Genomic DNA, 27,276 nt, shown 5'->3' on the forward strand with positions numbered 1-27,276 from the left:
AGCCTGCCGTCCGGCTGCCGCCCGCCGTGGTGTGACGGGATTCCTGTGCGCCCACGGTCGCCACCGCCCCACCTGGGCTGCCGGAGCCTCCCCCTGGACCCCCGGTGCCCACTGCCACCCTCATCCGGCGTGAACAGCGCTGCTTCCGCTCCGTAAGTGAGGGCCTGGGCCCAGGCCTCTAATGGCCAGCCTCCTTCTGCAGTGCCTCCCTGCAGCCTGGGCCGGCCGCCGCCTGCTCTGCTCAGTGACCGGTGCCCCCTGCTCTGGGCAGGGAAGGGGCCGGGGGTCTCCCAGACTCACCCTCCCACCATGCTACCCGCTTTTCTTCCCTGGGCTGCCGAGGGGAGGAGCCAGGCCTGTGACCGCAAGTCCCATGGAGGTCTGCTGGTGTCCTGCTGTCGCTGGCCGGGCGTCCACCAGGCTGTGTGGGTCTGAGCCTAGAGGTCTGTGAGTGTGTCCGGAGGGCTCTGGGCCTGTCTCGGGGCTCTGTCCCTTGCCTGCGTGTCCGTGTTGTCTCTGTCGCTGTCTCTGAGTCTTGGTGTGTATCCGCGTGTCTGTCTCTGGCGTCCATCTGTCAGCCTGGGTTCTGCGGCCGGGCCAGGTCTAGCTTTGCTTCCCTGGGTGGGTGCGTGAGGGGCTGGAACCTGGGGCTGTGGGGGTGGGTGCCTGGGTGCCTGGAGTGCAGAGGAGCCAGGGGCTCCTAGCCGGTGAGAGTGGAAACCTTGGGGGAGAGGGAGTTGGAGATGGAGAGAGAAGGGCCTCAGAGCCCAGCCCCCACCCACCCAGCCGGCCCAGGCCTGTGTGTCCAGCGCCAGGCTTCCAGGAGACCTCTGTGGGCTCCACCTTAGAACAGCCGACTGGGGCACCCCAGCCCCTCATGCCTCCAACCCCCTTAGCTCCCGAGTCACTGTCTGAGGGCTCCACTGTGATGGGGAGCTGTTCAGAGGCAGCCGTGACCCCCACCTCTAGCTCCGGCAGATGCTCTTGTTTCTCAGGGGTTTGGGGGTGTGGGGTGCAATTAACAGGGTCTCTGGCTCTCTTTCCTCCCTCCTCTCCAAGATTCTTGCACGGAAACCGCAGTACTCCATCTGTAGGGCCAACACTTTCCACTTTATGCATGGAGAAACTGAGGCTCAGAGAGACCAAATGACTTGCCCGAGCTTGCACAGCAAGTCTGCGGGTTCTGCTCCTCCACTGTGGGGTGGGCAAGCTGAGTGGGGTCTGCAGGGGTCTCTGGCTGCAGCTCACAGGCCCCAGGCCCAGCTCCTACCAAAGCCTGGGGCTCCAGGCGGGCGGGGAGCCCATGGAGCCCTTTGGTGGGTTGCGCCGCTGTCAATGTAAAATTTCGGCCTTTTCCTACTGGAAGATCGCGGCTTTTTGGCCTCATGGTCCCCAAACTCTCTCCGACCCCAGGTGCCGGCGGGGGCGGAGGCGGGATGCGAGCAAGCCGCTTCCTCTTGGGTCAGTTTCTCCAAAAGAAAAACAGCGGCCCCGCCATGGTCCCCAGCCCAGAGCAACTGCTCGGCCCTTGGCCCGGGAACCCCTTTGTCCCCAAGGCTGCCCAGGGCTTTCTTCCCGCCCCACCCCGCTGTGAGAGCTCCGAGGGGAGCAGCGGGGACCTGCCTCTGGGCTCCTCTCCCAGCTCCTGAGCCAGTAGAAGCTTCGGGCCCTCCCTAGGCCTCGGACATTCGTAAAATGGCATTTCCACGATTCCCATTTCCAGCCCAGCGAATTGAGGCTGGCGAGGAGAAGGGGTTCGCCCCAGATCTCCCCAGCGGGGCGCCCCTGAGCGCTTCCACCAGGCCAAGCGCTTGCTTTTCCCCACTGCTTTGGTTGGTCCTCACGACCTGCCCCTAGCGAGGAAGAGCGGTCATCTACCCACTTCACAGATGCGGTCCCTGAAGACTCGAGGCGGGGAGAGAGCTGCTGCAGGCTCGAGTCAAGAGACGTGGCGGGGCCCATGGAAGAATCTGGCTTCCACACGTGAACTCGTGCCTCGGCCACGGTCGCCACTCGCTCTTACCCACTTCCACGCTGCAGCGCGACCGGCCACCCGCGTGGCCCTCGCCACGACCCAGCTGGGTTCGCAGACAGGAGCTGCCTCCTCCCACCGCAGGCGGGTGGCTCGAGGCCCCCGGCGCCCGACACCTGCCCAGATCGCGGGGCGCTCGGGCTCCGCCGCTCTCTGGCGGCTCTCGAGGTCCGGGGAGCCCGGCTGGGGCTGGGGGGGACGGGAGGATGAAGGCGAAGACTCGAGCCGGGCTGCGGAGGGGGTGCCGGGCGCGGGCCGGGCTCGGGGGGAGGACGCGGCCAGGCCTCCGCCCCCGGATACCGCACGCGCCGATATAGAGCGGCCGGCCCTCGGCCCGGGCGCGGCGGGTTGGCGCAGGGCGCGGTGGCGGCGGAGGGGCCCGGGTCCCAGGTGCGCCTCGGAGCGGCCCCGGCGGCGGCAGGGGGGGGGCGCGGGGAGACTGAAGGGGGGGAAGGCGGGAGGTGGGAGCCGAGGCCCCGCGCCGCCAGCCCCGCGCCCCCGCCTCCCCGCCCCCGGCCCGAGCGGCCGTCATCGCGGGCGGGCGGCGCTGCGCCCGGGTGCGGCTCCTCGGCGGCGGCGGCGGCGGCGCGGCCGGGAGGTGCGGGCTCCGCGCGGGAGGGACGCGGGGCTCTGCTCGCAGGAGCGGCCAGGTGGGCGCCGGGCCGGCAGCAGCCGCCTTCGCGCCCCCTCTCGCGTCCCGGGCCCGGGCTCCGCGCGCTTCCCTCCTTGGGACTTCGCCTCTCCGCCCGAGGTCGCTCCCCTGCCTCGTGCTCGGCTTCCCGGAGCCGCCGCCCACCGCCCGAGGTCTCCGCGCCTCGCGCCCCCTGCGCGTCTCCCCGCCCGACGTCCCGGTGGCGGCGGCAGCGCGGGCTGCGCCTCCCGTTGCCGTCGCTGCGGCGGCTTTGTCTTCCCCGGCGCGGGGGCCCCGGCGGCTCCGCGTTTCGGGCTCTCGGTCCCGGCGCCGTCGTTTTCCGCCTCCCTCGGCTCGGGTCCCCGTCCTGGGTCCGACCCCGCCGGGCCTCGCCTCTGCGCTCGGGCTCCCGGCCCGCCGGTTTCCGCGCTTCCCCCGTCCCCGACCCTCAGGCTGGCCGCCTCCGCCTCCAGGTTTTCTCTCCGTGTCTCTGTCGCTCTGCGGCCTCGTCTCGGCGTCTCTGTCTCTCGTCTGTCGCTGTGTCTCTGGCTCTGCGTCCGTCTCTCTTGGGTTTTCTCTTTGGGCCTCCGCTGTCTCTTCGAGTCTCTCTTGGATCTGATCCCCTATCCCTTGTTCTCTCTCTCTCTCTGTGTGTCTGTGCCTCCCTGTCTCTCTCCATCCCTCCCTGTGTCTCGTCCCCGCCGTGTTCTCTCCAGCTCGGCGTCTCTGTGTCTCTGGCACTTTGGGGCTGGCCTGGTCTCTGCGCCCCGCGGCGTCGGTCCTCGTTTCTCTCCCGGGTTTCCTCCCATCTCTGTCTCTCCCGGACTCTGTCTCTGCCTCCTTCGTCTCTGTTGGGTTCTCAGAACACCCGGGCCGGGCACCCCACCGCTCCCGGGTCCCCTGGCGTCTTTCTCGCGGCTGAGCCCATCACCTTTTCTCAAAATCGGGGTTTTGTTCTCAGACAAACGAATCCGAATCGAAGCGCATCGAATCCGAGGGCCCCCGATCGGGCGCCGCGGGGCCCACGCTGGAGGAGCCCTCCGGCGGGGCGGGAGCGCGGGGCCTGGGCGGGGAAGGCCGGGCACGGGGGCCTGCACCGGGCCCTCCCCGGGACGCTGCGCGGGCGCTTGGTAGGTGCCAGAGGCAGCGCCTGGGAGCAGCGAGGGGACCGCGCGACGGGCCGGGGACAGCGGCTAGGGCGGCAGCCCCGGGGACCCCAGGCTGCGGGTCTCCACCGGCCCGCGCTGACCCGCTGTTCTTCCGCAGGCGGACGCCGCGGGCATGGACTATTCCTACGACGAGGACCTGGACGAGCTGTGCCCCGTGTGTGGGGACAAGGTGTCCGGCTACCACTACGGACTGCTCACGTGTGAGAGCTGCAAGGTGAGCGGCTGGGCGCGCGGCAGGGGCGCGGCGGCCGGGCGCGGCGGGGCCCCGCTGACTCTCCGCTCCCTCCCGCAGGGCTTCTTCAAGCGCACGGTGCAGAACAACAAGCACTACACGTGCACCGAGAGCCAGAGCTGCAAGATCGACAAGACGCAGCGCAAGCGCTGTCCCTTCTGCCGCTTCCAGAAGTGCCTGACGGTGGGGATGCGCCTGGAAGGTGCGCGCCGCGCGGGCCTCGACCCCTGACCCCTGACGGACCGAGGGAGCAGGGGGTGGGACTGGGAGAGGGGCTGAGGGGATATAGCATCTTTGGCTTTCACGAAGTTTCTGGGGCCCGGTGATTGGCCCCTCGTGCGATATTAGGGCCCAGTCGCTGCAAGGGAAGCGGACGCTGGCGCTGGTCTTGTCGATCACCGGAGTTGGCCTCGGGTGAGAAGGGACGCAGGCAACGCCTGCCTGGGTTGGGCCGACAAGTATCCAAAAATGAACTCCCTGGAGATGACCCTTTCCCCAGCCCCTGCCAGGGCCCCAGCACAGGGTGGGCAGAGCTCCTCCCTCTGTGAGGAGGTCGCCATCGCCCCCCGCCAGTACCCAGCCCCAGCCAGCAGAGGCCAAGTCGCAGTGCCGGCACTGTCAATCAGGCTGGGTGACACTGGGCAAAATCCTTAACCTCTTTGAACCGAAGATTTCCCCTTGAAACATGAGCATAGCCGGGTGCAGTGGTTCATGCCTCTAATTCCAGCATTTGGGAGGCTGAGGCAGGAGGATCACTTGAGCTCAGGAATTTAAGACCAGCCTGGGCAACGTGGAGAAACCTCCTCTCTACAAAATATAAAAAGTAGCTGGGCACAGTGGCAGGTGCCTGTAGTCCCAGCTACTCAGGAGGATCACGTGAGCCTGGGAGGTGGAGGCTGCAGTGAGCTATGATCACACCACTGCACTCCAGCCTGGTCAAGAGAGAGATCCCGTCAAGAATGAAATAAAGAAATAAAGAGAGAGAAAGAAAGAAAAGAAAAATGGGCTTAATGGCAGTGCCTTCCTCCATTGAGTGAGTGCAGTGAATGGTGTAGGTAGCTGGAGGCACCTGGGCGTTCACTGCCACAGGTTAGCTGTCAGGCCTATCTCGCTTTCTGTTAGGATCTGCCCACCACCACTGCCCGGCCCCCGCGCACTCAGCCTCCCAGCCGCTTATCTGTCCATCCATCCATCCAAAGGGCTCTCTGGTTCATTCGCTCAGCCAGTAGGAGCCAGTGAGATTCCTTCCCAGCATGTTCTTAGCCGGGCCCTGAGGGGGCTCGGCAGTGGGAGACAACTGAATTGCCCCCAAGGAACCCAGGCCCCTCTTTGCCTCCCTACCCTCAACCCTAGCCCTCAGCTCAGAGAGGAGGAGAGCAGTTTCAGCAGGAAAGATCTGAGCTCCTGGGGGCCCTCATGGGCCCCTAACCCCAGGTCCCAAGGGACTGGAGATCTGGCGTCGTGGGCAGCAGAAACTCCCGTGCAGCCTGAGGAGTGGCACAGTGCTGCCCACCCCAGGGGGCAGGAAGACTGGCCAGGTGGCCCCATAGCCCCTATCTCCTGCTCTTTCCCATCTCCCAGAGCGCAGGCTGGGGCCCTGTCTGAGAAGGGCTGGGGCGCACTCCAGCTGCAGAGATGCACCCCTTGGGTCTGGCTGATGATACATTCCTGGCCAGGCGGAGGATGGAGGAGCGTCTGGTCAGCAAGAGAGGTCCCCTCCCCCAGCACAGAGCCTTGGCTGGCTCTAAACTCGGCTTCACATTTGCAGCCAGTGAGGGACACTTGAGTCATTTTGCAGCAGAAGCTCAACAGTCAGGCAGTCAGTCAACAAGCAGCTGGACCCTGGGGCCAGCAGTGAACTAGGCTGACCAGGGTCCTCTTCCGGTCACCATCTCCCTACCAGGCCTTGTGCTGGGCACCTGAGCCCAGGGCTGAGCCTGCAGGAGCACATGGTGTGATCCACTCGGCATGATTAGAGTGGGCAAGGACAGTAGAGTCTGAGTGAATCCAGGAGTGCTTCCTGGAAGTAGTGACATTGAGGCTAAGTGTTCAGCAACCACAAGAGAGAGAGAAAAAAAGGTATGAGTCAGAAGGAAAATAAAAGGCAGGGTGGAGGAGGAAGATGTGTCAAGCAGAGGAGTGGAGGTGAGTGAGGTGGAGTGGAAGGAGAGGGGCCTTAGCAGAGATCGCCTGAAAAGCTGAGCAGGACCTTGAAGGCCAGGCAAAGGAGACTGACTTCCCCTGTGGTCAGTGGGAGCCATGAAAGGTTGTTGAGCAGGGGAGATAGCGGTCAGATGTGTTTGGAAAGGATCCATGGTCGGGCAGCACGGAAGGTAGCTCGGAGAGGGCGAGCCTGACCCTCTGCCCCTGCCCACAGCCGTGCGTGCTGACCGTATGCGGGGCGGCCGGAACAAGTTTGGGCCGATGTACAAGCGGGACCGGGCCCTGAAACAGCAGAAGAAGGCACAGATTCGGGCCAATGGCTTCAAGCTGGAGACGGGGCCCCCGATGGGGGTGCCCCCACCGCCCCCTCCCGCACCGGACTACGCGTTGCCCCCCAGCCTGCATGTGCCTGAGCCCAAGGGCCTGGCCTCCGGCCCCCCTGCTGGGCCGCTGGGCGACTTTGGGGCCCCAGCCCTGCCCATGGCCGTGCCCGGTGCCCACGGGCCACTGGCTGGCTACCTCTACCCTGCCTTTCCTGGCCGTGCCATCAAGTCTGAGTACCCGGAGCCTTACGCTAGCCCCCCCCAGCCTGGGCTGCCGTATGGCTACCCAGAGCCCTTCTCTGGAGGGCCCAGCGTGCCCGAGCTTATCCTGCAGCTGCTGCAGCTGGAGCCGGATGAGGACCAGGTGCGGGCTCGCATCCTGGGCTGCCTGCAGGAGCCCACCAAAGGCCGCCCCGACCAGCCGGCGGCGTTCGGCCTCCTGTGCAGAATGGCCGACCAGACCTTCATCTCCATCGTGGACTGGGCACGCAGGTGCATGGTATTCAAGGAGCTGGAGGTGAGTCTCTCCTCCCGCCCGGCTGCCCAAGCCTTAGACCGACTGTCCTTCAGATGGGGCCCTCCTACCCACTGGCTTCAGGCAGTGTCTGGGGACCCGCAGGCCGCCCTGGGACACTGAGGAGCATTTCTGCTCTCTCACAGCCTCGTGGGTCCTGGCTCCCTCCCGCTCCTTCTCCTCGAGCCCCTCGAGCCTCCGCTGCTTTGGTCCCTGTGCCCGTCTCTTCCTACTGTCTCTCCCTGGCGTGCTGTCTCTCCGCTTCTCAGTGTCTCTGCAGCCCCTTCAGTCTCTGCGGTTGCCTGTTCTGAGGCTCTGTTAGTACGCGTTTCGCTCGTTCTCTGAGGCCCTGGGCTCCCTCAAAAGACTAGCGGAGTCCTGGGGAGACTGTCTTGTCTCCCAAGGCTTCAGCCCAGGTTTGGAAAGAGGGTCTGGCCCATCCTGTCCTCCCATTCAGGGAGGCTGCCCATCCTTGCCACCTCCGACGGCACACACAGATGGGACTCTTAGCGTTTTGGAGTCTGGGACATTCGTGGGCCCTTCTTCCCAGCTGAGGTGAAAGATCCTCCTGCCTCTGCAAATCTTGTTTATGCTGGATGGTGGTGTGTGTGTGTGTGTGTTCAGGGAGCTAGGTGGGTAGGTAGGCGGTGGCTTCCAGGGTCTGCCACTGATCTTCCCTGGCGAGGCAGCCTTCCCCCCGGGTTTGAGGTACCTGAAGCTACAAAATCAGGAAAGCGCCAGGAGAAACTGAGGCTTGACATAGGAAAGAATTTCTCGTCTTCCCACCTAGCGGCCTGAAGAGCCCGAGGCCCCAGAGCTGCCCCTCCAGTGCCCTGGCTCTCTGAGACCTCCCCAGAGGTCTGGCCAAGGCCTGCCGCGCCCTGGCCTGGGTTCAGGCACTCTGTAACCCAGGCCATCAGTGTTCGGCTTTCCCAGGCTGCCACCCTGGCTGTTCTGGGGCTGGGTGTAAACAGCAGGGCCCGTTGACCCCCCTGCTGGGGCCACTGCAGCCTTGAGCAGCATTGTGAGTGTGGCGCCACTCGGGCCTGGGCTTCCTCCAGGGGCATGAGGCCGGATGGGCTGGGGGCGCTGCCTGCCCTGGCTGGCGTGGAGGGTTTGAAGGTGGGGTGTGGGTGCTCCGAGCCCTAGCGGCGTCGTGGGACTGGGGCCTGGGCTGTCGGGGAGGTGGGATCGGTGGTGGTGGCTACTGCTCCCACCGTGGAGGCCCGTCATGCTGAGGCCTGGGGCTGCACCGTGTGTCTGTCATGAGGTGGGTTTCTCACCACTGCCCCCTCTCCGGTCCGACCTAATGGATGGGGCCAAAGGTAGGCTCTTGAACATGAGGCCATGGTGGGGATGAGGACCCCAAGCGCTAGGGATTGGTTGCCAGCTTCCCTTCAGATTCCCCATGCAGCCTCTTCGCAGCGGGGAGGAGGAGCAGGGCATTCCCAGCCTTCCAGAACCCTGGACTCAGGGGCAGGGCACTTCCTCTGGCTGCCTTCCTAGTCTCCCGGGGATTTTCACGCAGGATGGGAAGGGCTTTTGTCCCAGCTTTGCTGAGTGTTTTTTCCTGCTTCTGGCTCCTCCGTGGTCCAAACCTTCCTGCTTCCCCTTCCCAAAGTCTGAATTGAGCCCAGGTTTATAAGCGGTGGTCACCAGCCTCTGTAAAGGGGCCTTGCAGATAAGTACCAGCCCAGCCCTCAGAACGCCTCCCGTCAGCCACGTGGAAGTTCTTTTCCACTGGTCCAGTGGGCCCTGGGCTGGTGTCTCTTTGCAAAGCCCAGAGGTGGTGAGGAGGCAGAAAAGTGGGAGGGGTGTGTGTGACTCTGGCATCCCCTCTGGCTGATCATTCATTTCACCACCTCCGGATGGGACACATCTTAGCAGACAGAAGAGGGGGCTCTCTGACTCTGAGGGTGGAGCAGCCCTTGGGCTGGGCACTGGGGACATTAAATCAGCTGGACCCAGGAAGCTGGCAGTCTGGAGGAGACGTCAGACATGCACCTAGATGCCAGTGAAGGTGCCCTGGGCTCTGAGAGCCACTGAAGGAGCAGAGGGAGCCCTGGGGGGAGAGCAAACAGCTCTAACTGAGGGATTCAGAGACGAGTTCTGTGCCTTTCTGGAAAGTAGAGAAGATTCAGGACGTCCCAGGCAGTGGGCATAGCAGAGACTAAGGCCCCGAAATGTGAATCAGGTCCTGGGAGTTCCCAGTGGGCCCGGGAAGTGGGGCCGGAGAGGTTGGCAAGGTCAGAGCAGAGCTGGGACCAGGAGTGGGTCCTTGGGCAGAGGGTGATGGATGGCCTGCCTGGGTTGGCTGGGGCTCCAGGTTCTGGGTCGGGGAGGGGCTCCCCCGGCAGAGCCTCAGCTCTGAGCAGAGGCCCACTCAGCCCTCTGATGCTGATGGCATCTTGCTGCTCAGGAGGCATCCTGGAGTCTCAGCTGAGCTCTCAGGGGGGCCAGGAGCCCAGTTGTGTCTGATGCTGGGCTCCAGATGTCCTCTTGGGGTCTTCCTCCCCCATCCTCTTTCCCAGCTGGATTGGAGGTCCCTCTGTCTCCATTTTTCCATCTCACACAATCCCAGCATGTTAGCTCTGACAGTGGCACAGAAGTAAATGTCAAAGACTAGAATCAGAGAGGCCTGTTGTCAAGTTCCAGCTCTGTCGCTTACATGCTGTATGATTTGGGCAAGCGACTTCACTCCTCTGGGCCTCAGTTTCCTCATCTTGATAATGGGAGGAGGTGGAATAGTGTCTACCCTGTAGGGTTGCTGTAAGGGGTTAGTAAGCCAGGACAGGGGAAGAACTGAGCGTGGGCAGGGCAGGCTTAGGAAGTGGGGCTGCAGCGCCCCTCCTCTCTCTTCCCCTCTGAGCTCCACCGTTTAATTGACACCTGCAGGTTTATGTGGGCCTGGCCAGGAAGACAGCAGGGAGAGAGACACTGTTCCCAAGCTCCTCTGAGCACGTGATCGTTCTGGGACTGTATTGGGGCCACTTTGCTTATAAAGCAACTTTTTCCCTGCAAAGTGGCAGAAACTCACCTGTACCTGCCGCTTGGTGGGCAGCAGTGCCCAGGGCACAGGCAGCCAGCCAGCCTCTCTGGTCACTTACCATGAAGGACAGGCTGGGAGGATGCAAGGGAGGACCGGGGAGGGGCGGTGGGGGCCAGGAGTGTCCAGTGACCCATCTTGACATCAATTCACCCTCAACGTCCAGCTCCGGGGCCCCCACGGACAGCAGATTTAACTGCTCAGATAGACTGTTTCGTTTAAGCGGCAGTAACTGTCAGTCCTGGGCAGACAAATGACACCTCCCTGACCACGCGGCCGGCAGAGCGCGGCGGCCAGCCCGTGGCGTGTCAGCCACCAGAGAATTACACAGCCCGCTGGCCTTCACAGCCAGACCGATCGGACCCCAGGGGGCTCCAGAGGGGCCCTGTTGGGAGGGAGGTCAGCTCGGCACCCATAAATACCCGGTCTCTGAGGCAGCCTGCAGAGCGTCAAGGCTCCGGGAAGATTTGTGGTGGGCCAGCAGGAGGGGTGGACGGCTGAGGGACCGAGCAGACGGGCCAGGCTAATGGGAGCAACTCTCTCTGGTTAAAGGAACCTCTTAGCCACCTGCCTTCTCTTGCAGAGGGGCTGGCGGCTACGGCCCTCTGGTTTTCTTTTAAATAAAAAGAGGTGTGTGTGTGTATGTGTGTGTGTGTGCGCGCGTGCGCAGGCACACACACACACACTCATCTGTGTGGGGAGGAGAGCGTTTAGGAGTTTGGTGTCTTTATGTGTCCATTTGTCCACCCAAGGCAAGCAGCGAGTACAAGACCTGCTTGGCCAAGGGGCAGGTGGGAGCCCGGCCGGCAGCGTCACGGAGGAGCCAGCAGCAGATCCCCACGCAGCCCTACGTGTGTTCTTATGCTTTAACCAAAAAAGGGAGAAAATTACGTTTCCTGCTTCACAGAACAGGAAATTAGGGTGGAGGAGGACGACACATGGCCGGATGGGGACTCAAACGCGGGGCACGGGGCGCCAAAGCCTCAGCCACCATATTGCGACTCTCTGCCCCTGCCACCCCTATCAGCCGCACCGGGCAGGGCTGCCCCATCCAGGGTCTAAGGTCTGGGTACAGAGTCTGCTCCTAGGGCTGGGCCAGCCGGGTCACCGTGACCCATCTGCTTTCTGCCCGAAGCGCAGCTTATCTCCTCATTCCACCCCTTATCGCTCCTCTACCACCTCCCCACCCCCTTGTGCCTTCATTCTGGGCGCAAGGGTGTCTGCTCCTGCGGGCCTCCGAGGGGCAGGGGCCAAACCTGGCCCTGCACACCCTCCCCACTGCCTCCATCTGGGTGCCCAGGGTGGGCCTAAGAGTTTTTCTTGCTGCCAGTGCGACCCCTGGGCAGGCCGCTCCTACCCATGTCTCAGGAGGTTCCCAGGGTCCCCAGAGCCCAGCCGCCTGAAGTCTGTGCCGTACCTCCTGCAGACCTCTGTTTCCTTATCTGTAAAGTGGGCCGAATGTCAGCAGGGCAGGGGCGAGGTGTCCTGTGCCGCGCTGGGCAACATGCCTGGTAATAGGTGCTCTCTGAGCCTTGCCTCCCTCCTGGAAACCTCCGCTCCATGGGGGACGGCACTTCCGAGGAGAGCTAAGGAGAGATGATTGAGTGGGCCTCTGACCAGGCCTGTCTCCTGCGTCCTCCCAGCCAGGGCGGAGCCTGGGGCCCACGCTGACGGTAGGGGCTCTGGGAAAAAAGCTTTGCTGGGAGCGGGACGGAGGTGTGGGCTCTGGATCCAGAGGTGAGGTGGGGAAGGAGGGAACGGATGCAGACCTCCCTCCGCTGTGTGGGCCCAGTCCTGACTTTTCTCTCTCCTCTTCGCCCCCTCTGTCTGCCTGAGGACAAAGGCCCCAGGGATGCCTCAGGAGAGAAGGGGAACAGAGGGGAGGAGGGGGTTTCTACCTCCTAGAGAGAGAGCTGTTCATCAGGCTTGGGCCGGTTCCCCTCTGGCCGGGAGCCCCTAGGTGGGGAGTGGTCCCTCTGCGCTCTCTGCTTGTCTTTGGGAGTACCGGAGAAGAGCTGGACGCCGGTTCTGCCTCCCCAAACCCCACAGGCATCAGCGAAGACAGGGGCTTTTAACTGATGCCACGAGTTGTTGCAGAGGAAGGGCGGGCCTTGAGGAAGGAGGGGGCCAGGTAGGGATTTGTAGGGGAGGAGGGAGCCTGTGAGACCAGGAGCTCCTGGATGGTAAGGGGGTGATCACAGGTCTTCTTCCACATCCAGTGGTTAGGAGCGCAGGTCTGGAGCTGGGCAGAGCTGTGTGACCTCTCTGCGTTCAGCTTCTCCTCTCCGTCACACAGGTAGCAACTGTGGCTGTAGGGCAGCCGTGGAATGACTGTTAGCTGTCATGGCTTGCATTCACCACAGGGCACGGCCCAGGAAGGTGCCCCGGAAGGGTCTATGGAGTCGATGGTGGCCACTGATGAGTGGCATGGGCTGAGGGGACCAGGCTGTGTCTGCTTGGGACCATCTGCCGTGCCCAGTGTGCTTCCAAACACCCAGAAGGGCTGGCTTTGTCACAGTGGATGCTGTGCAGCAGGAATACCAGCCGAGGCCCTGGCCTGGCCCCGCCTCTGTGTGATCCCGGGAGAGTCTTTTGCCCTCTCTGGGTGGCAGATTCTTCAGCTGAAAACTAGGGTTTGGGGCCAGGGGATCCCTGGCTCTGCTTCTGAGTCCTGCAGAGTCAAAGGATACTCCAAACGGGCTGGGCCTGCCCCTGCTCTGGGTGCCTCTGACCCCAGCCTGGGCATTGGGAATCGGCCCCTTGTCACTGCTGTGCTTCTGCTTCACGTGCCAAGCCATTGCTGCCCCCCTGCCCATGCCCTGGGCCTGACCGCAGGCCAGGTGGGACCTCCCGACTTCTCCTGAGCCCGAGAGCTCTGGGCGGGCCCGGGGGGAAGCCCTTGGCTTCTTCCTGATGGCTTCTGTTTGAGCGGTTGTGGCTGCCAGAGGTGGGCCACAGGCTTTTAAATGTGCACAGTGTTAGGATTAGGAATCATCTTGCATGCATTTGTAGGAGTCCTCTGCAGAGCACTTCTGTGGACATGAGTCACTGTTGTGTATGGCATACCTGACATGGACCAGACTGTCTGCTCAGTACTTTGCCCATTTTACAGATGAGGAAACCAAGGCACAGAAAGGTTACCAGGACTTGCGTAGTCATACAAGAGACAGAGCTGGGGCCCGAAGCCCGGCCCACGCACCCCCCAAACACCCTCCTGTTAACTGGCCAGACCCCTGTTGCACTTGGATAACATAGACATTCGGGCAGACGGGCACAAAGAGGTTAACTTGCCCAGGCTGCACACCCAGTGGGGTCTCAGCTGGGAGGAGAAGGGGTGAGAGGAAGGTACCGGACGCCAGCTGGAGCCCGGCCCCCCACGTGCCTCTTCCTTCCAGGTGGCAGACCAGATGGCGCTGCTGCAGAACTGCTGGAGCGAGCTGCTGGTGTTCGACCACATCTACCGCCAGGTCCAGCACGGCAAGGAGGGCAGCGTCCTGCTGGTCACCGGGCAGGAGGTGACCACCCCCTGGGCCCCACCCTTCCCCTGGAACCCGCCCCCCTGGGCCCCGCCCCACCCCTGGGCCCCACCCCTGCCCTGTTGCGCACTTCCAGAATTCAGGGCCCCAGAGAGAACCCAGGCCTCTCGGGGCTGGCTCTGGGGCACCCTGATTATCAGCCCTTTCCTGATGTGTTGATGGGACACAATGGCCCAACCCCTCCGGGAGCAGCCCTGGGTCAGGCTTGAGAGGCACGGGCCCCTGGGATCCCTGCTCTGGGGAGCAACTTGGGGTGTGGGCAGGTCAGGGGAGGCTTGTGGAGGAGCTGATGGTGGCCCTGGGTCTGGAAAGAATACACTAGAGTTGGCTGGGGAGTGAGGGGTGGGGGCAGTCCTCGCCTCCACTGCAGGCTCCCAGACGGGGGAAGTGTGGCGCCCCAGTTCCTGCTGGGGCTAGTGTGGAGGTGGCCTGAGGTGAGAGACGAGGGAGGCTGGAGGGTTGCTAGGACTGGGTTAGCGGGTAAGACCTTGCAGGCCCTAACTCTTGAATGAATGAATGAATGAATGGGCAAAGGGCTCCAGAGAGCTCAGAGTCAGAATTTGGGCCGCCTTAGAGCAGGGAGTGAGGATCTGGGGAGGAGAAGCCCCAGAGGCAGCAGAGTCTGGGGAGAGCTTTAGGTGGGGGAGGGACTCACCAGGTGGCAGCTGAGGGGCAGGATGGGAGGGGGACATCTGGGCGGGTACACAGCCAGGGAGGAGGACTCGCCTGGTGAGACCAGTGTAGGGAAAGAGGGGAGGGAGGGAGGCAGAGAAGGGGGTTGACGTTCAGGGTCTAGTCTGGTGGCAGGAGCATCACCCCCGGGTGGGGACACGGGAGGGGCCGTGGGCTGGGTGGGTGCCGTAGGGGGGAAGGCAGGCGCTGCTCCCCGCTGCAGCGCCCCCAGATCCCCGCTCCTCATGTGCAGCTCTTGCCTTGGTGCCACAGGGGCATGGGTGGGCAGCACGGCTTCCAGGACAGCGTCTTGGGGTTTCCTGTGAGCGCAGGTGCCTGCGGTCTGTGTGAGGTGTGAGGTCGGCACGCTGGCCGAGTCTCTGGCTATGGGAATGGCGTGTGTGTGTGTGTGTGTGTGTGTGTGTGTGCTCGCGCCTGCCTGTGTTTTACTGAACAAAATCTCCACACACATCAGTGTGTGGGTGTCACGGTCTTCCCATCACCCTGTAAATGTGAATGCATACATGGGCATGTGTCTGTGTTGCTGTATGAGCGTACAAGGGTGGGTGTGGCCGTGTGCACATGTGTGTGCCTTCACTTCTTGGAGTGGGCGACCCTGTGACTGAGCGTGTGTGTGTGTGTGGGTGTGTGTGTGTCTCCGAGCTGAGCTGTGACCCAGCGTGCAGGTGTGATCGTGGGGGTTCTGGGCAGCCATGTGGGTGTATCCGCGTGTCCCCTTGCAGGCCTGCCCTTCCCTGAGCCCTCCCTCCCGGCATGTAGAGGGGCTCCCTGAGCCGCTGGTGCTGCTGGGGCTGGTGCTGGCTTAGTGTGTGAAGGAGGGGGGTGCCCTCAGCTCCGGACCTGGGGGGTTGAGGAGAGTTTGAAAGGCGGGTCCCGGAAGGGTCTCCAGTGCCGCACAGATGTCACCCATGCCCGGCTCAGCGCCAAGGCTGGGCCTTCCTGACCCCAGCCCATCTGAGCTGCCCTCTCAAGGGCACCTCCGATCCATGCCCTCACCCCTCTGTCTCTAATCAGAGCCTCCTGCCGGACCCGAGTCCTCTGACTGTCCTGTCCCGTGCCCTCTGCCCCAGGTGGAGCTGACCACGGTGGCCGCCCAGGCGGGCTCCCTGCTGCACAGCCTGGTGCTGCGGGCGCAGGAGCTGGTGCTGCAGCTGCTCGCGCTGCAGCTGGACCGCCAGGAGTTTGTCTGCCTCAAGTTCCTCATCCTCTTCAGCCTGGGTGAGTGCGGCTCCCATGACAGAGAGGTGGAGACAGCCAGGGGTGGGCAGGAGGGTGGGTGAGTCTGGAGAGGTAGCCCTGCTGTGGCCAGAGTGGCCACAAAGGAGCCTCAGGGGAGAGAGGCCCCTCCCTTACCTACTCAGTGAACAAAGGTCTAAGGGCCACCCCCCCACCCCCCGCCACCACCTGCCAGGACCTGTCTCTTAAATGGGGACTGCTTTCCCTCTGGTGGCCCCTGTGACTTCAGGATTTTTATTCCAGGCTCGCATCCTGGGGTCCCCGTTTTCCCTAATCCCCGGATCTAGGAGGCCCCAATTCTGAGTCTAGCTCCTGGGACCCGGAACCCTTTGCCTGTGCACGCATGCATTCATTCATTCACTCTACAAACAAGCGCCTTGGATACCGCAGTGAGCAAAAAGCCCTAAAGCCCGGCCCTCGAGGTGCTGACCTTCTCCAGGGGAGACAGATCATGAGCTTAATTTGATTAGTAAGACATAGGTTCCTAACATGATTAGGCAGGCATAGCCAGGAAGGTTGTTACCAGCGCTAAGGAGGAAAGAAAGCGGAGGAGAGGCAGAGGGCAGGCCCGGCCCGGCCTGGCGGACCACCCCGCTCCCCAAACACCCAGGTCTCCCTCCCGTTGCCCTCCTGACCCCAACCCCGCCTGGGCTACTCCAGTCTGCACCCTCACTCCCTGGCAAGCCATCACTAATGCCCTCCCCATGCCCAGTGATGCTGAGGACACAGCTATCCCTTGCCAATCAGGAAGAGACCTGCAGCTGGGGTGGTTAGGGCTGAGACAGAGAGATGGGTGTGGCTCAGGGAACCCTGGGTGGGGAGCAAGAGCTATTCTTGGAAGGCTTCCTGGAAGAGGGAGATCCGAGCAGGGTTTTGGAGGATGAGTAGGAGTTTTCTGGGGGGATGAATTTTTTTTGCTGTGGTGCAGATGAGATGGAATAGAGGAGATGAGTGAGTGCTTCATTACCTGGAGATGGGGCAGGATTAAGATATTTTTTGGTGGCTGGCATTATAGTCATAGTCTAGGAAGGGTGTGCCTGCCAGAGAGAGGGAAGAGTGGGGAGTGTTACGGAGGCAGAAGGGAAGACGGAATTAATTAATGAAAATTGGGAAGCCCAGTGCTCAGGCGGGATTGGTGACATCCTCCATGCCATGCGGCTGGGTGCAGTGGGCTGGGTCTCCCGACTCTGGCAGAACAGGCTGGTAGCTGGAGGGCTTATCTGCAAGGCCACCTTAAGCCACCTCTCAGGACACCAGCCAGGGCTCTGCAGGGGTCAGCGGGGGACAGCCACTGGGGTTGGGGGGGGCAGGATATTGGGCAGCCAGTTAGGAGCTGTGGCCTGAAATCCTTGCAGGAGCCTCCCAGCCCGGCCCGGTTGGCTGCAGCTGGGGAAGCTCCCTCCTACCTCTGCCTGCAGCAGCACCCTCCCCGCAGCCTGGCAAGCTCAGCAGACTGGCACAGGTTACAGTCACAGACGTGCGTGGTGGGGGCCTGTGTGGTTGGGGTGTGGAGCCTGCGGGAATGACGCGAGCGCCTGTGTCTCTGTTTCTGGGCATGTGTGTGTGCTTGCACGTGCAAACGACGGACTTTCACACACTTATGGCTTCTTATGTGTTAGGCTGTGCGAGGGGTTCGTGTGTGATTGGGGAGAGACCTGGAGATCTGGGAACACGAGGAATTTGTCGGGGAGGGTAGTGTTTGGAGGCACCTAGAATCGGAGTGTGTGTCTGTGGGCGTCTGGGTGGTTTGGGAAGTGAGAGTTCTTGACCAGGTTGCCATCATGAGGCCACTGGAGGATCCTAGGGCAGGGTGGGTGGAGGGTGGGCTGCCACCCACCAGGCTTCTTTGCCAGGGCTCTGTCTATCCCTGGGTGTCCCCTGAAGAGCAAGGACAGTGTCTTGGCCCCCAGCCCCTCTTCCCACCAAAGCCCTAGATACTTGGGGCTGCCAGGCCCAGCATAGCTCTGGCCGTCACTGAGGGTGAATCCCAGACTCCTCTTCCCTGGGGCGTAAGGAAGATGGCAGAGCTTAGCGCTCTTCTCTTGGGTCCAGGTGTGCGCATGCTCAACACCGAAAGTGCCTAGCCCCCATGTCACGCCGGTCATCAGCCTTTATGCCCAATTTAGCAGATGAGGCCTGAAGGTGCGAGGGGCTCCAGTGCTGGGCTAGAACAGGCCTGAGTTGGGGGGAGAAGGGTGTGTGCGTGCGCATGCGTGTTGTGTGTGTTAGGAGAGGGAACTAGGTTGGAATGAGGAGTGCATTCTAAATCTGCCCTCTGGCTGTGTGCCCTTGGACAAGTCACTGCTCTCTCTGAGCCTCTATTTCCCCATCTGTAGAATGAGCCTTCCTGGAAGAGAGACATCTGAGCAGGGTTTTGGAGGATGAGTAGGAGTTTTCTGGAGGGATGAATTTTTTTGCAGTGGTGCAGATGGAATGGAATAGAGTTAATCCCTAACTTGCTACAAGGATTGAATAACAGCGTTCCCCTAAAGTGCCCAGCACTTGGCTGACCTCTGGGAAGTGTGTGTCTCAGAATTGTTTTAATCATAATCACCATTATTAAGTTAATATGTATTTGCATAAGTGAATGAATGAAATGAATGAATGAACCAGCTCACATTCTCCATCTTCATCACAAGCTGTGTGTCTGCAGTGTCTTATCTTTGGGCACCGGACCGTGGGTCTGGCTGATGTGGGTGGGGGAGCCCTGAGCCCAGCAGGCCAGGAACCTGGCGAGGTTGGGGTTACTAGAGGAGGAACAGGAAGAGATTCCAGGACCCCAGCTGACGGCAAGCAGTGAGAGAGGGGTGTGGGGGGCGGGCAGAGGCCTTTGGGTGGCCAGTTCCAGGTTGAGAGAGGAGCCCCATCAGTTCAGTGTGATCAGGGTTGGACCAGAGAGGAGAAACCGGCGCCACCTGGCTATCGGGGAAGGCTTCTGGGGGGTGGGGGCTCTGAGCTGGGCCTAGCAGTATGAGTAGGAGCATTCTGGGTAAAAAAAAGCAAGCGGCATTAAAGGATTTCCAGACTAAAGGAACAGCTTGTGCAAAGTTCTGGGGAATCTTGAAAGTTCTGTCTGGCTGTAGGGGGCGGGGACCGGGTGGAGAGGAGGCTGGCGAGGGGACAGGAGCTGAGCTGTGCAAAGCCTTGAATGCCGGGGCCTGGTACCTTGAACTTTCCCTCGGGAAGGATTTTAACCAGGCAGTAACATGATGAAATCTGCATTTTATCAAGACCCTTCTGAGTGCAGCATGGGAAAAGGATGGCAGGCTGGCAGCCCAGAGCCCTGGCAGAGGCTAGACCTGGGGCTCGGCTGGAGCAGACTCCGGGGTCTGCAGCAGAGGGGTCCTCTCCTGATTCCGCCCAGACCACCAGAGCTGGGGCCCCAGGGAAACTGGGACCGGGAGAGGGACCGCCACTTGCCAGCAGACCTCCAGCTGGCGAGCAGGGTGTCCCTTTCGGGGGGCAGCTCCGCCCTGGGCAGCCTGACCGCGAGTGTCAGTGTCCCCCCACCCGCCCCACCGCGCTGCGGCTCACTCAGCGCCTCCTTCGCGCCTGCCTCCGCATAAGGGTGCCATTTGGTGTCTAAATAGCCGTCTCGGGAGGGCGAGGAGGCAGGTAAGGAGGTTTAATTAAAATTAGTGCCTCTCTCCCGGCAATCACGGTATTTATGAAGATGGGCCCGGCTGGCATTGTTCTCCCGAGGACTTAATCGAAGCTTAATGGATTGACCTAACATTCGATTTCCTGACTTCCATTGAGGCGGCGGCAGCAGCATTCCCTTAAGCGTTTGCAATTTACCCACTGCTCCGCGCCAACAAAAGGCGGCCTGAATAGCAGCCCCACTCGAGGGGCCATTGTGCGCGGGGGCGCCTGCCTGAGTTACCGCTATTGGGACAACATTCTTTATGCCTCGCTGGAATGAAAGGATTATTCAAATATTCAATTAAACCATGAAAAGGGGGCTTTTCTGAGAACCTGGGGGCCCCCAGCTCTGCAGAGCTAGCGGGCTGCTCTCCGAGGTGGGGGCGCCATCTCCCAGCTCCCTCCCACCTCCACCACTGGGAGTGCTGGGAGCTGAGCAGGCTTGGGGGGCTGCAGGCTCCTCTCCAACATGCCCGCCTACAACCTTCGGGCGCCCAGGGCCCAGAGCTGGGCATGCAGATGAGAGCCAGCTCCTAGCTGCCCTGTGAGGCAGAGATGAATTTGCCCCTGTTCTGCAGATGACAGGAAACTGAGGCTCAGAGAGGGGAAGTGACTTGCTCAAGGTCACCCAGCTGGTTGTAAAGCTGGGATCTGAACCCCTGACACATGAAGGGGGCGTCTCCAGGGTTGTTTGACCCCTGCTCCTGTGCTGGAAGAAGGGCATGGTGTTCGTGGGTTGTTGGCACCGTCACATCGTCACATCTGTTATCCGCTGGAAACTTCTCAATGATCTCTTTAGAGACTGGGGGCCCAGAGAGGCTTGGAGAAGGGGAGTGACTTGTGCAGGGCCTCCAGGTGAGGAGGAAGTCAAGTCCAGAGGCCAGTGTAGCCTCTCTGGGGAAACCTGGAACCCCAGGATGGGGGCTCTTGGACAGGACTCATGGATTGCATGGAATGTAAAGTTATGTCCGATCCCCCAGGAACGGGCGTTCCAGCTTGACCCAACTCCTGGGCAGGGGGACCCAGCCCTCTTGCCTATCATGGGAGACTCGGGTTTGAATCCAGGCTCTGGCATGTGTGTGTCTTCAGGGGCCTTGCTTCCCTGAGCCCTGGGGACGCAATGCCCTGCCAGTCCGGATGTCTGCCGAGATGAACTGAGCTGGGTGCAAGGTGTCTGGGGCGTACCCAGGAAACTGGGGCTGGGCTTCTGGACTGTGGCCACTGAGGCTCAGTTAGCGACCCTGCTTCCCTCCCTCAGCCCTGTGGCTGACCTCTTGGGGGCAGTGGGGGTCTCCAGGCTGCTGAGAGCTGGGAGGCCATAGAACTGCTGGGGGTGGGGGGCATCCCTGACTCCAATCCTCCTTCCGAACCCACCCCCGCACTCCGCTTCCGCTTCCGTGTCCCTGGTGAGGTGCTGCTGAGAACAGTAAATCCCGGTAAAGCCGAAGCTCTGGTCTTCCCAGCCCCCTCCCGCCCCTGCCCCTGCTGCGGCGTCCTGGCCAGTCCTCCCCCTCCAGCTGCTTCCTCCAAGCCCCTTAACTGATGTGTGGCCTTGAGCTGGTCCCTGTCCCCCTCTGGACCCCTATTATGAATTGTCAGAAGACTTGCTTGAAATGTCAAGAGACTTGGGGAGAGGAGAGGAGTGAAGGCAGATGGGACAGGGATGAGGCCAGCAGGAGCCCAGTGAGGGGGCATGACTTACCCTGACCTTTGAATGTCAGGGGCAGGCCTGGCTAGGGAGTAGGGCTGCTCCATGCGGTTGGGCAGGTCACTCACTGCACAAGAGCACCTGGGCCAGGAGGCGTTGGGTAGATATAGCAGTATCTCTCTGGACAAGGGGGAACTTCCATGTAATTGGCACAAAGGTGCCTTCAGGGTTAACGGTGACCTTCCTGGGGAAGCGAGGAAGAAAGTGCTCCTGGCTCGCTTCGGAAGGGAGGGTGAGGAGCCCAGGCTGGGGTGGGAGGATGGAAGCCAGGTCCTGCCATCCACCCCCGGTCCCAGCTCGGGTTTCCCTAAATCCGACTTTGGACAACACAGGCTTTGGCAGGCGTACTGGGGGCGGCCTGGGATCAGGGTTGCCAGGAGCATGGCGCTCTCCTGGCGCAGAGGGTGTTAAGGGGATTAGGGGGCCAAGGGCTGCACATGCTGCCTCTGGACTCCCCCGCAGCTGCAGGGCCAGGGCCCGGGTGACAGGGTGGGGGAGGAAGTGGGCGGATGACCGTTTTCTGAGCCACTGGTCACCCCATCCCAGGCAAGGCCGGGCTAGGATTTGAGGCCCTGGGACAGATTCTGTGGGTACCTGCTGCCCCTGTGCCCCCAGGATGGGCATCTGCTAGAAACGCTGCCCAGGAGCTGAAAGAGGCCTGCACGTGGTGGCAGGAACTTGGGTGACAAGAAATTGACCCAGGCTCTCCCTGTCCAGGGAGGAGGAAGGCTGGTCAAGTCAGGGTGGGGCAGGGACTGCCACACCTCAGTGTTGGCTGGGTTCAAACCCACTTTGTGTCTCTTCACTGGACCTCGGGTGTGGGGGGACACATCAGTTGCACTCCTCTGTTCAATCATTGGTGCACGCAGAACCAACCCCCCTCCACCCCTCCCCAAAGGGAGCCCTTCCTTGATGCTTAATGCAGGTGGTCCTGTTTGCCCCTGTCTTCCCGTGGCATGTCTGCTTTGTGTACAAGCTTTATTTATTTATTTCTTTACATACTTATTTATTTAGAGATGGAGTCTCACTCTGTCGCCCAGGCTGGAATGTAGTGGCGCAATCTCAGCTCACAGCAACCTCCACCTCCCAGGTTCAAGTGATTCTCCTGCCTCAGCCTCCCGAGTGGCTGAGATGACAGGCATGCACCACCATGCCTGGGTAATTTTTTTGTATTTTTAGTAGAGACGGGGTTTCACCATGTTGGTCAGGCTGGTCTCAAACTCCTGACCTCAAGTGATCCACCCACCTTGGCCTCCCAAAGTGCTGAGAATACAGGTGTGAGCCATCGCCTCTGGGCAACAGGCATTTCTAGTTTATGTACAGGGCTGAGGCTTGTGGATCTCATCCTGACCTTCCTTCTGTGATCTTTGTTTTCCACTCAGCCTCAGGCTTTTAAAGGCACATCCCTTTGCCCTGCGTTGTGTGGGCTTCCTGACTTCTGCCGACTGCACAGGACTCCTCGGAGTGCAGCCACCACGTGGCCATCCAGGCCACCTCCTCACCACCGTGAGCACAGATGGCCCCTGACTGCTGAGCTTTGGCTTCAGATTTTTCAATTTTACGGTGGTGCAGCCATTGAAAAATATGCATTCAGCAGAAAGCGTGCTTGGAGTACCCATGTAACCCTTTCTGTTTTGGGTTTTCAGCACGGCGTTCAGTGAACCCCATGAGGCGTTCAGCACTGGACTGTAAAACAGGCTTGCATCAGATGATTTTGCCAACCGTAGTGTAATGTGGTCTCAGTGCATTTAAGGTAGGCCAGGCTATGATGTGCAGGAGGTCAGGTGTAGGAAATGCCTTTTGACTTAAGATATTTTCAGCTTGCGACAGGTTAATCAGAATGTCAGCCCACCTGCACTCCTGCAGGAAGTGTTCCTATTCCCCCAGGCCCCATGACAGTCCTTCCTAGGGTACTGGAGCCCCTCTGTTGGCCATAGGGGAGACCACAAGAACATGCCAGCTGCCTTCTAGAACCCTTATCTTACCCATATCCCCATTAATACTGGCCATGACTTAGAAACTTAGGTTAAAAAGACCAAGAACCGGCCGGGTGCGGTGGCTCACGCCTGTAATCCCAGCACTTTGGGAGGTCGAGGCAGGTAGATTACAAGGTCGAGAATTTGAGACCATCTTGGCTAACATGGTGAAACCCCGTCTCTACTGAAATTACAAAAAATTAGCCAGGCATGGTGATGCATGCCTTTAGTCCCAGCTACTTGGGAGGTTGAGGTAGGAGAATCTCTTGAACCCAGGAGGAGGTTGCAGTGAGCCAAGATCGCACCACTGCACTCCAGCCTGGGTGACAGAGCGAGACTCCCTCTCAAAAAAAAAAAAAAAAAAAAAAAACCAAGAACCTTCAAAGCCCTTAGTAAGTAAACTGTACTTAATTTCTATAATAATATTAAGGACTACAAAACTCTATTCTGCAACAGTTGAATGCAAAGCAACCATTTTAATTAAGCTAAGCCCTTCCTGGATTGATGGGACTTTAACCCATGAAAATTTAGTGAGGCCACCAGTCCTCATGTGTTGCAGCATGAGATGGGATCCTCCCATCCACGGTGCGCCTCTGTGAGTGTGGTGATGATGGAGTGACAGTGGCAATGGTGGCAGAGTGGGGATGCGGATGGCAGTGGTCATGGGGATGAGGCATCAGTGATGGCTTTGATCTTCCCGGGGGGTGGTGTTGGTTATGGCAGCAATGGTTGACCCTGGCGGCGGCGGGAGCAGCTTTCATTACCATGGCATTATTGTGGTGCCAGCTAACCCAGCCCAGCAAGCGTCTCACATGCTGGACACTGTTCTTCAGAGCACTTTCCACACAGCAGCTCCCTATTTCTCAGGACCACGTTGTGAAGTTGGTACTGTCATCACCCCCATTTTACAGATGGGGAACCAAGAGGTTCAGTAACCGCCCAGGGATAGTCCCAGGGAGGCTGCTGACCACGGTGGTTATGATGATGGCAGTGATGATGGCAACAGGTGATTGTGGTTGGGTGGTTGATGGTGGCGCTGGCCACATTTATGAAAAGCACAGGCACGTGGGTGTCAGTGATGATGGTGGTGTTTGTGAACCAGGATGACAACAATGGTCATGGTGACGCGGTGCCAGCAGGGAGACCCTGGTTGCATGGTTGATGGTGGCAGTGGCAAGTCTTCGGTGGTCATAGGGAAGGCGACATTGTGATGCCGGTGACAGTGTCGGCCGCCCAGCCCCGATGGGGATGGATGGTGACCTGATGGTGACCGAGCGCCTCCCTTTGCAGACGTGAAGTTCCTGAATAACCACAGCCTGGTTAAAGACGCTCAGGAGAAGGCGAACGCCGCCCTGCTGGACTACACCCTATGCCACTACCCACACTGTGGGGACAAGTTTCAGCAGCTGCTGCTGTGCCTAGTGGAGGTGCGGGCCCTGAGCATGCAGGCCAAGGAGTACCTGTACCACAAGCACCTGGGCAACGAGATGCCCCGCAACAACCTGCTCATCGAGATGCTGCAAGCCAAGCAGACTTGAGCCTGGGCCGGGGGCGGGGCCGGGGCTGGGGCCGGGGCCGGGGGCGGGGCCTCCGCCACCCCGCCGGCTCCACGTGTTTCGTTTTCTGAGGCCCAGCCAGGAGCCCCGGCCCCGTCCCAGAGGCCGCTGCCCCTGAGTTCTGAAACGGTGTGTTTGGGAAGGTGGGTGAGGCTGGGCAGGGCCTGGCGGAGGTGGGGTGGCCCTGGCCAGCCACTGGCACTTGCCTGCTAGTTGGAGTGCCCAAAGGAGGTGGCTGGTAACCACCCCCCACCAGCCCCTGCCCTGCTCCCAGCTGTCTCTCCTGGAGTCTGAAGCCTGCAGGTCCGGGGAGGAGGTTCAGGATTCCCTAGTGGGCCTTGATGTCCCTTGGATCAGAGGTCATCCCTTCCTCCTCTCCTGGAAACAGACAGGGAGAAGTTGAGCAGGTATCAACTGGGGGAGGAGAGAGGGTCTCCAGCGTTCCCCCACAGAGAACAGGAGGGAGGTCCTCTGTTTTGTAAACTACGGATAACTGAGTTTGCTAAACTGGGAGGGGCCACTGGGCCCTAGAGGACAGCAGGAGACTCGTTAGGACAAAGAGTCCCCCTCCCTAGCCCTTCTACTCCACCTGACTCTGCAAGAGGGAGCTTTGATACATGTCGGGAAAGAGCTTTGCTCCGGTCCTCACTGATTCCCTCTCCCACCCGAGGAGAACGTTTGGTACAGTCGACATCCTAGTCCCACCCAGAGGTGGCCCTCCCAGGCTGGTATTTATCTGCAAGGTTGTAGTCAAGAGGTCCCCCCCACTTTTTGTTTTTAAGCTTCTAGATACCCCTTGAAAGGTGAGATGGAGAGAAGGGGACAGATCTGAGGGCTGAAGCTGAGGCTTGGGGACTGGCACTAAGGACAGCTGATGGTTTCTCCCCGACACTCGCCTACCAAGTACCCTTGGGGTGGTGCTGGGTCATTGCTTCTGAGCCCCAACCCCAACCCAGAGAAGACCTGTTGCCCGCCCTCCACCCACTCGCTGAACAGCAGGACGCCCTGTTGGGGGCTTCAAGTTTCTGTGGGTGGGAATGAAGGTGAACTTGGGAGGGGCACGGGGCTGTAGATCAGGGACAGCACTATTGAGCCCCTCCCTGTGGCCCCAACCTGTTGGTCCCTTGCTGCAAACTCATGAAGCTGGGCCTCAGCTCCCTGGTCTCCTGCCCTAGGTTATGAAAGAAACTCTCCAGGGCGAGGCACTAGGGAGAGGCCTCGGCTGTCTCCCATTCCCGGGCTGGGTGCCTGCTGTCCACCCTGCTTTCCTGTTACTGTTGCAGCTTGCGCTGAGCCTGCCCAGTTGGAGGAGACTGGGCACCCCTGCCTCCTGCCTCCCGCCACCCTGTCTTAGTCCCCACCTCTGCCCCCTGAAACGTGAGCCCCTGCCAAGGCCAGAGACCCACGGTCCCGAAACGAGAAGTGCCCTTAAGAATCTCCCCAGCTCCCGCAGCCCTGGAATAAATTTTGCAATTAGTTTCCAGCTACCTTTGCCTGTTTGCATTCTGGGGCCAAAGCAGAATGGCCCTAGTGCATTCTGGGTGGTCTGGGGGTGGGCAGTGCTCTGACCTGGAGGGAGGTGGCATGCAGACCCTCTTTGGTTCAAAACTGGGGAGGCAGGTGGGTTTCGGGGCTGGGTAGGGGGGACACCAGGCACTGTTGGGGTTTGAGCCCCACCTCATCCCTGGGACCCTGGGGCACTGGGAGGTCCGGGGATGCTGTTGCCTCTCTGCCTGTTGTGCCCTGGCCTTGCCAGCTCAGCCCCCTATTGTGGGGCAGAAGGAGCAGCCATTTAAGGGGCACCTACTGTGTGCCCCCCTCATCCCACTGTCCTGGAAGCAGCCCTGTGAGGCAGGGGTTGTACTCCAGGAGGGGAAGGCACTTGCCAAGGGCCCACGAGCCACAGACCTGGGAGACCAGAACCCTCAGAGCCCTAGCCCTTTCCTGTCTGCCCTGCCACATCCCTCACAGATTCCGCCCTGGCCCCACGTGGTGGCGGCAGTGAGCACCGCCGCCATCCGAGGCTTCCTCCACTCCAGGCACCCTGCCCAGCATTTCCTGCCCCATCTGGTCGCACCTACTGCTCTTTGCAGCCACTTCCATAGGTGGCATCCCCAGGTTACACATGAGGAAACTGAGGCACAGAGGGCCACAACAACTTGCTCAAGGTCACACAGCTGAGAGGGGCACTGTGCAAAGCTCCACCCTGCAAAGCTCCACCCTGCAAAGCTCCACCCTGCAAAGCCCCATTGATCCTGATCCACTTTGACCAGCTTGACTAGTTCATCTCCAGGGCCACCCCTGGCCTTCATGCAAATTAGAAAAACGTGTCCCCTCTAGGGCGATGTAGCCATAGGCACACAGCTTAACAGTGCCTTTTATGCAAAGAAAAAGGTGCCCCTCTTCTTCCTGGCACCTGCAGATGCCCTAGCTTCTGCCCTGGGCAATGTCCAGCCTTGTAGGCGGAGACTGTCTTAACCAGACTGTAGTCTGATGTGATACTTAATATAACTGAGACAGACAAGATCAGAAAGTGATTGACCCTGCTCCTGGGAGAGATCAGGGGTCTGGAGAACAGGAAGACTTTGTAGCAGAGGTGTCCTCCAAATTGGGTTTTGAAGGATGCCCAGGAGTTCACCAGCAAGATAGGAGCTAGGGGCAGTCCAGGCAGAGGGAACAGTGTGAGCAGAAGGATGGAGGCGTGTCAGCGGCCGTGTTTCGGGACCTAAGAGAAGTTACTCTGGCTGGAGAGTAAAGAGGGTGTGTATGGGGGCAGGAGGGATATGGAACGGGGGGGGGGGTTGGGGGTGGGGGGATGG

General features: G+C 60.7%; 1 protein-coding gene across 3 annotated transcripts; it reads left to right on the top strand.

The window, feature by feature from the left end:
• Positions 1 to 25,940, top strand: NR5A1 (nuclear receptor subfamily 5 group A member 1). Of its 3 annotated transcripts, none has more exons than XM_012458163.3 (7): positions 1 to 152; positions 3,930 to 4,046; positions 4,125 to 4,266; positions 6,442 to 7,067; positions 13,506 to 13,625; positions 15,410 to 15,557; positions 24,192 to 25,940. In XM_012458163.3, the coding sequence occupies exons 2-7, from the start codon at positions 3,945 to 3,947 to the stop codon at positions 24,437 to 24,439; spliced, it is 1,386 nt and encodes a 461-aa protein (XP_012313586.1). In that variant the 5' UTR covers positions 1 to 152; positions 3,930 to 3,944; the 3' UTR covers positions 24,440 to 25,940. The 3 variants fall into 3 exon arrangements, with proteins under 3 accessions (XP_012313586.1, XP_064234150.1, XP_064234152.1); XM_064378080.1 differs by lacking the exon at positions 1 to 152 and adding an exon at positions 2,398 to 2,422 and having other exon boundaries at positions 24,192 to 24,445; XM_064378082.1 differs by lacking the exon at positions 1 to 152 and adding an exon at positions 3,560 to 3,563 and having other exon boundaries at positions 3,928 to 4,046; positions 24,192 to 24,445.
• The last annotated feature ends 1,336 nt before the right edge of the window (positions 25,941 to 27,276 follow it).

This window comes from Aotus nancymaae, unplaced genomic scaffold (assembly GCF_030222135.1).
Source record: "Aotus nancymaae isolate 86718 unplaced genomic scaffold, 86718_ANA_hifiasm-v0.15.2.pri h1tg000003l, whole genome shotgun sequence".
NCBI lineage: Eukaryota > Metazoa > Chordata > Mammalia > Primates > Aotidae > Aotus > Aotus nancymaae.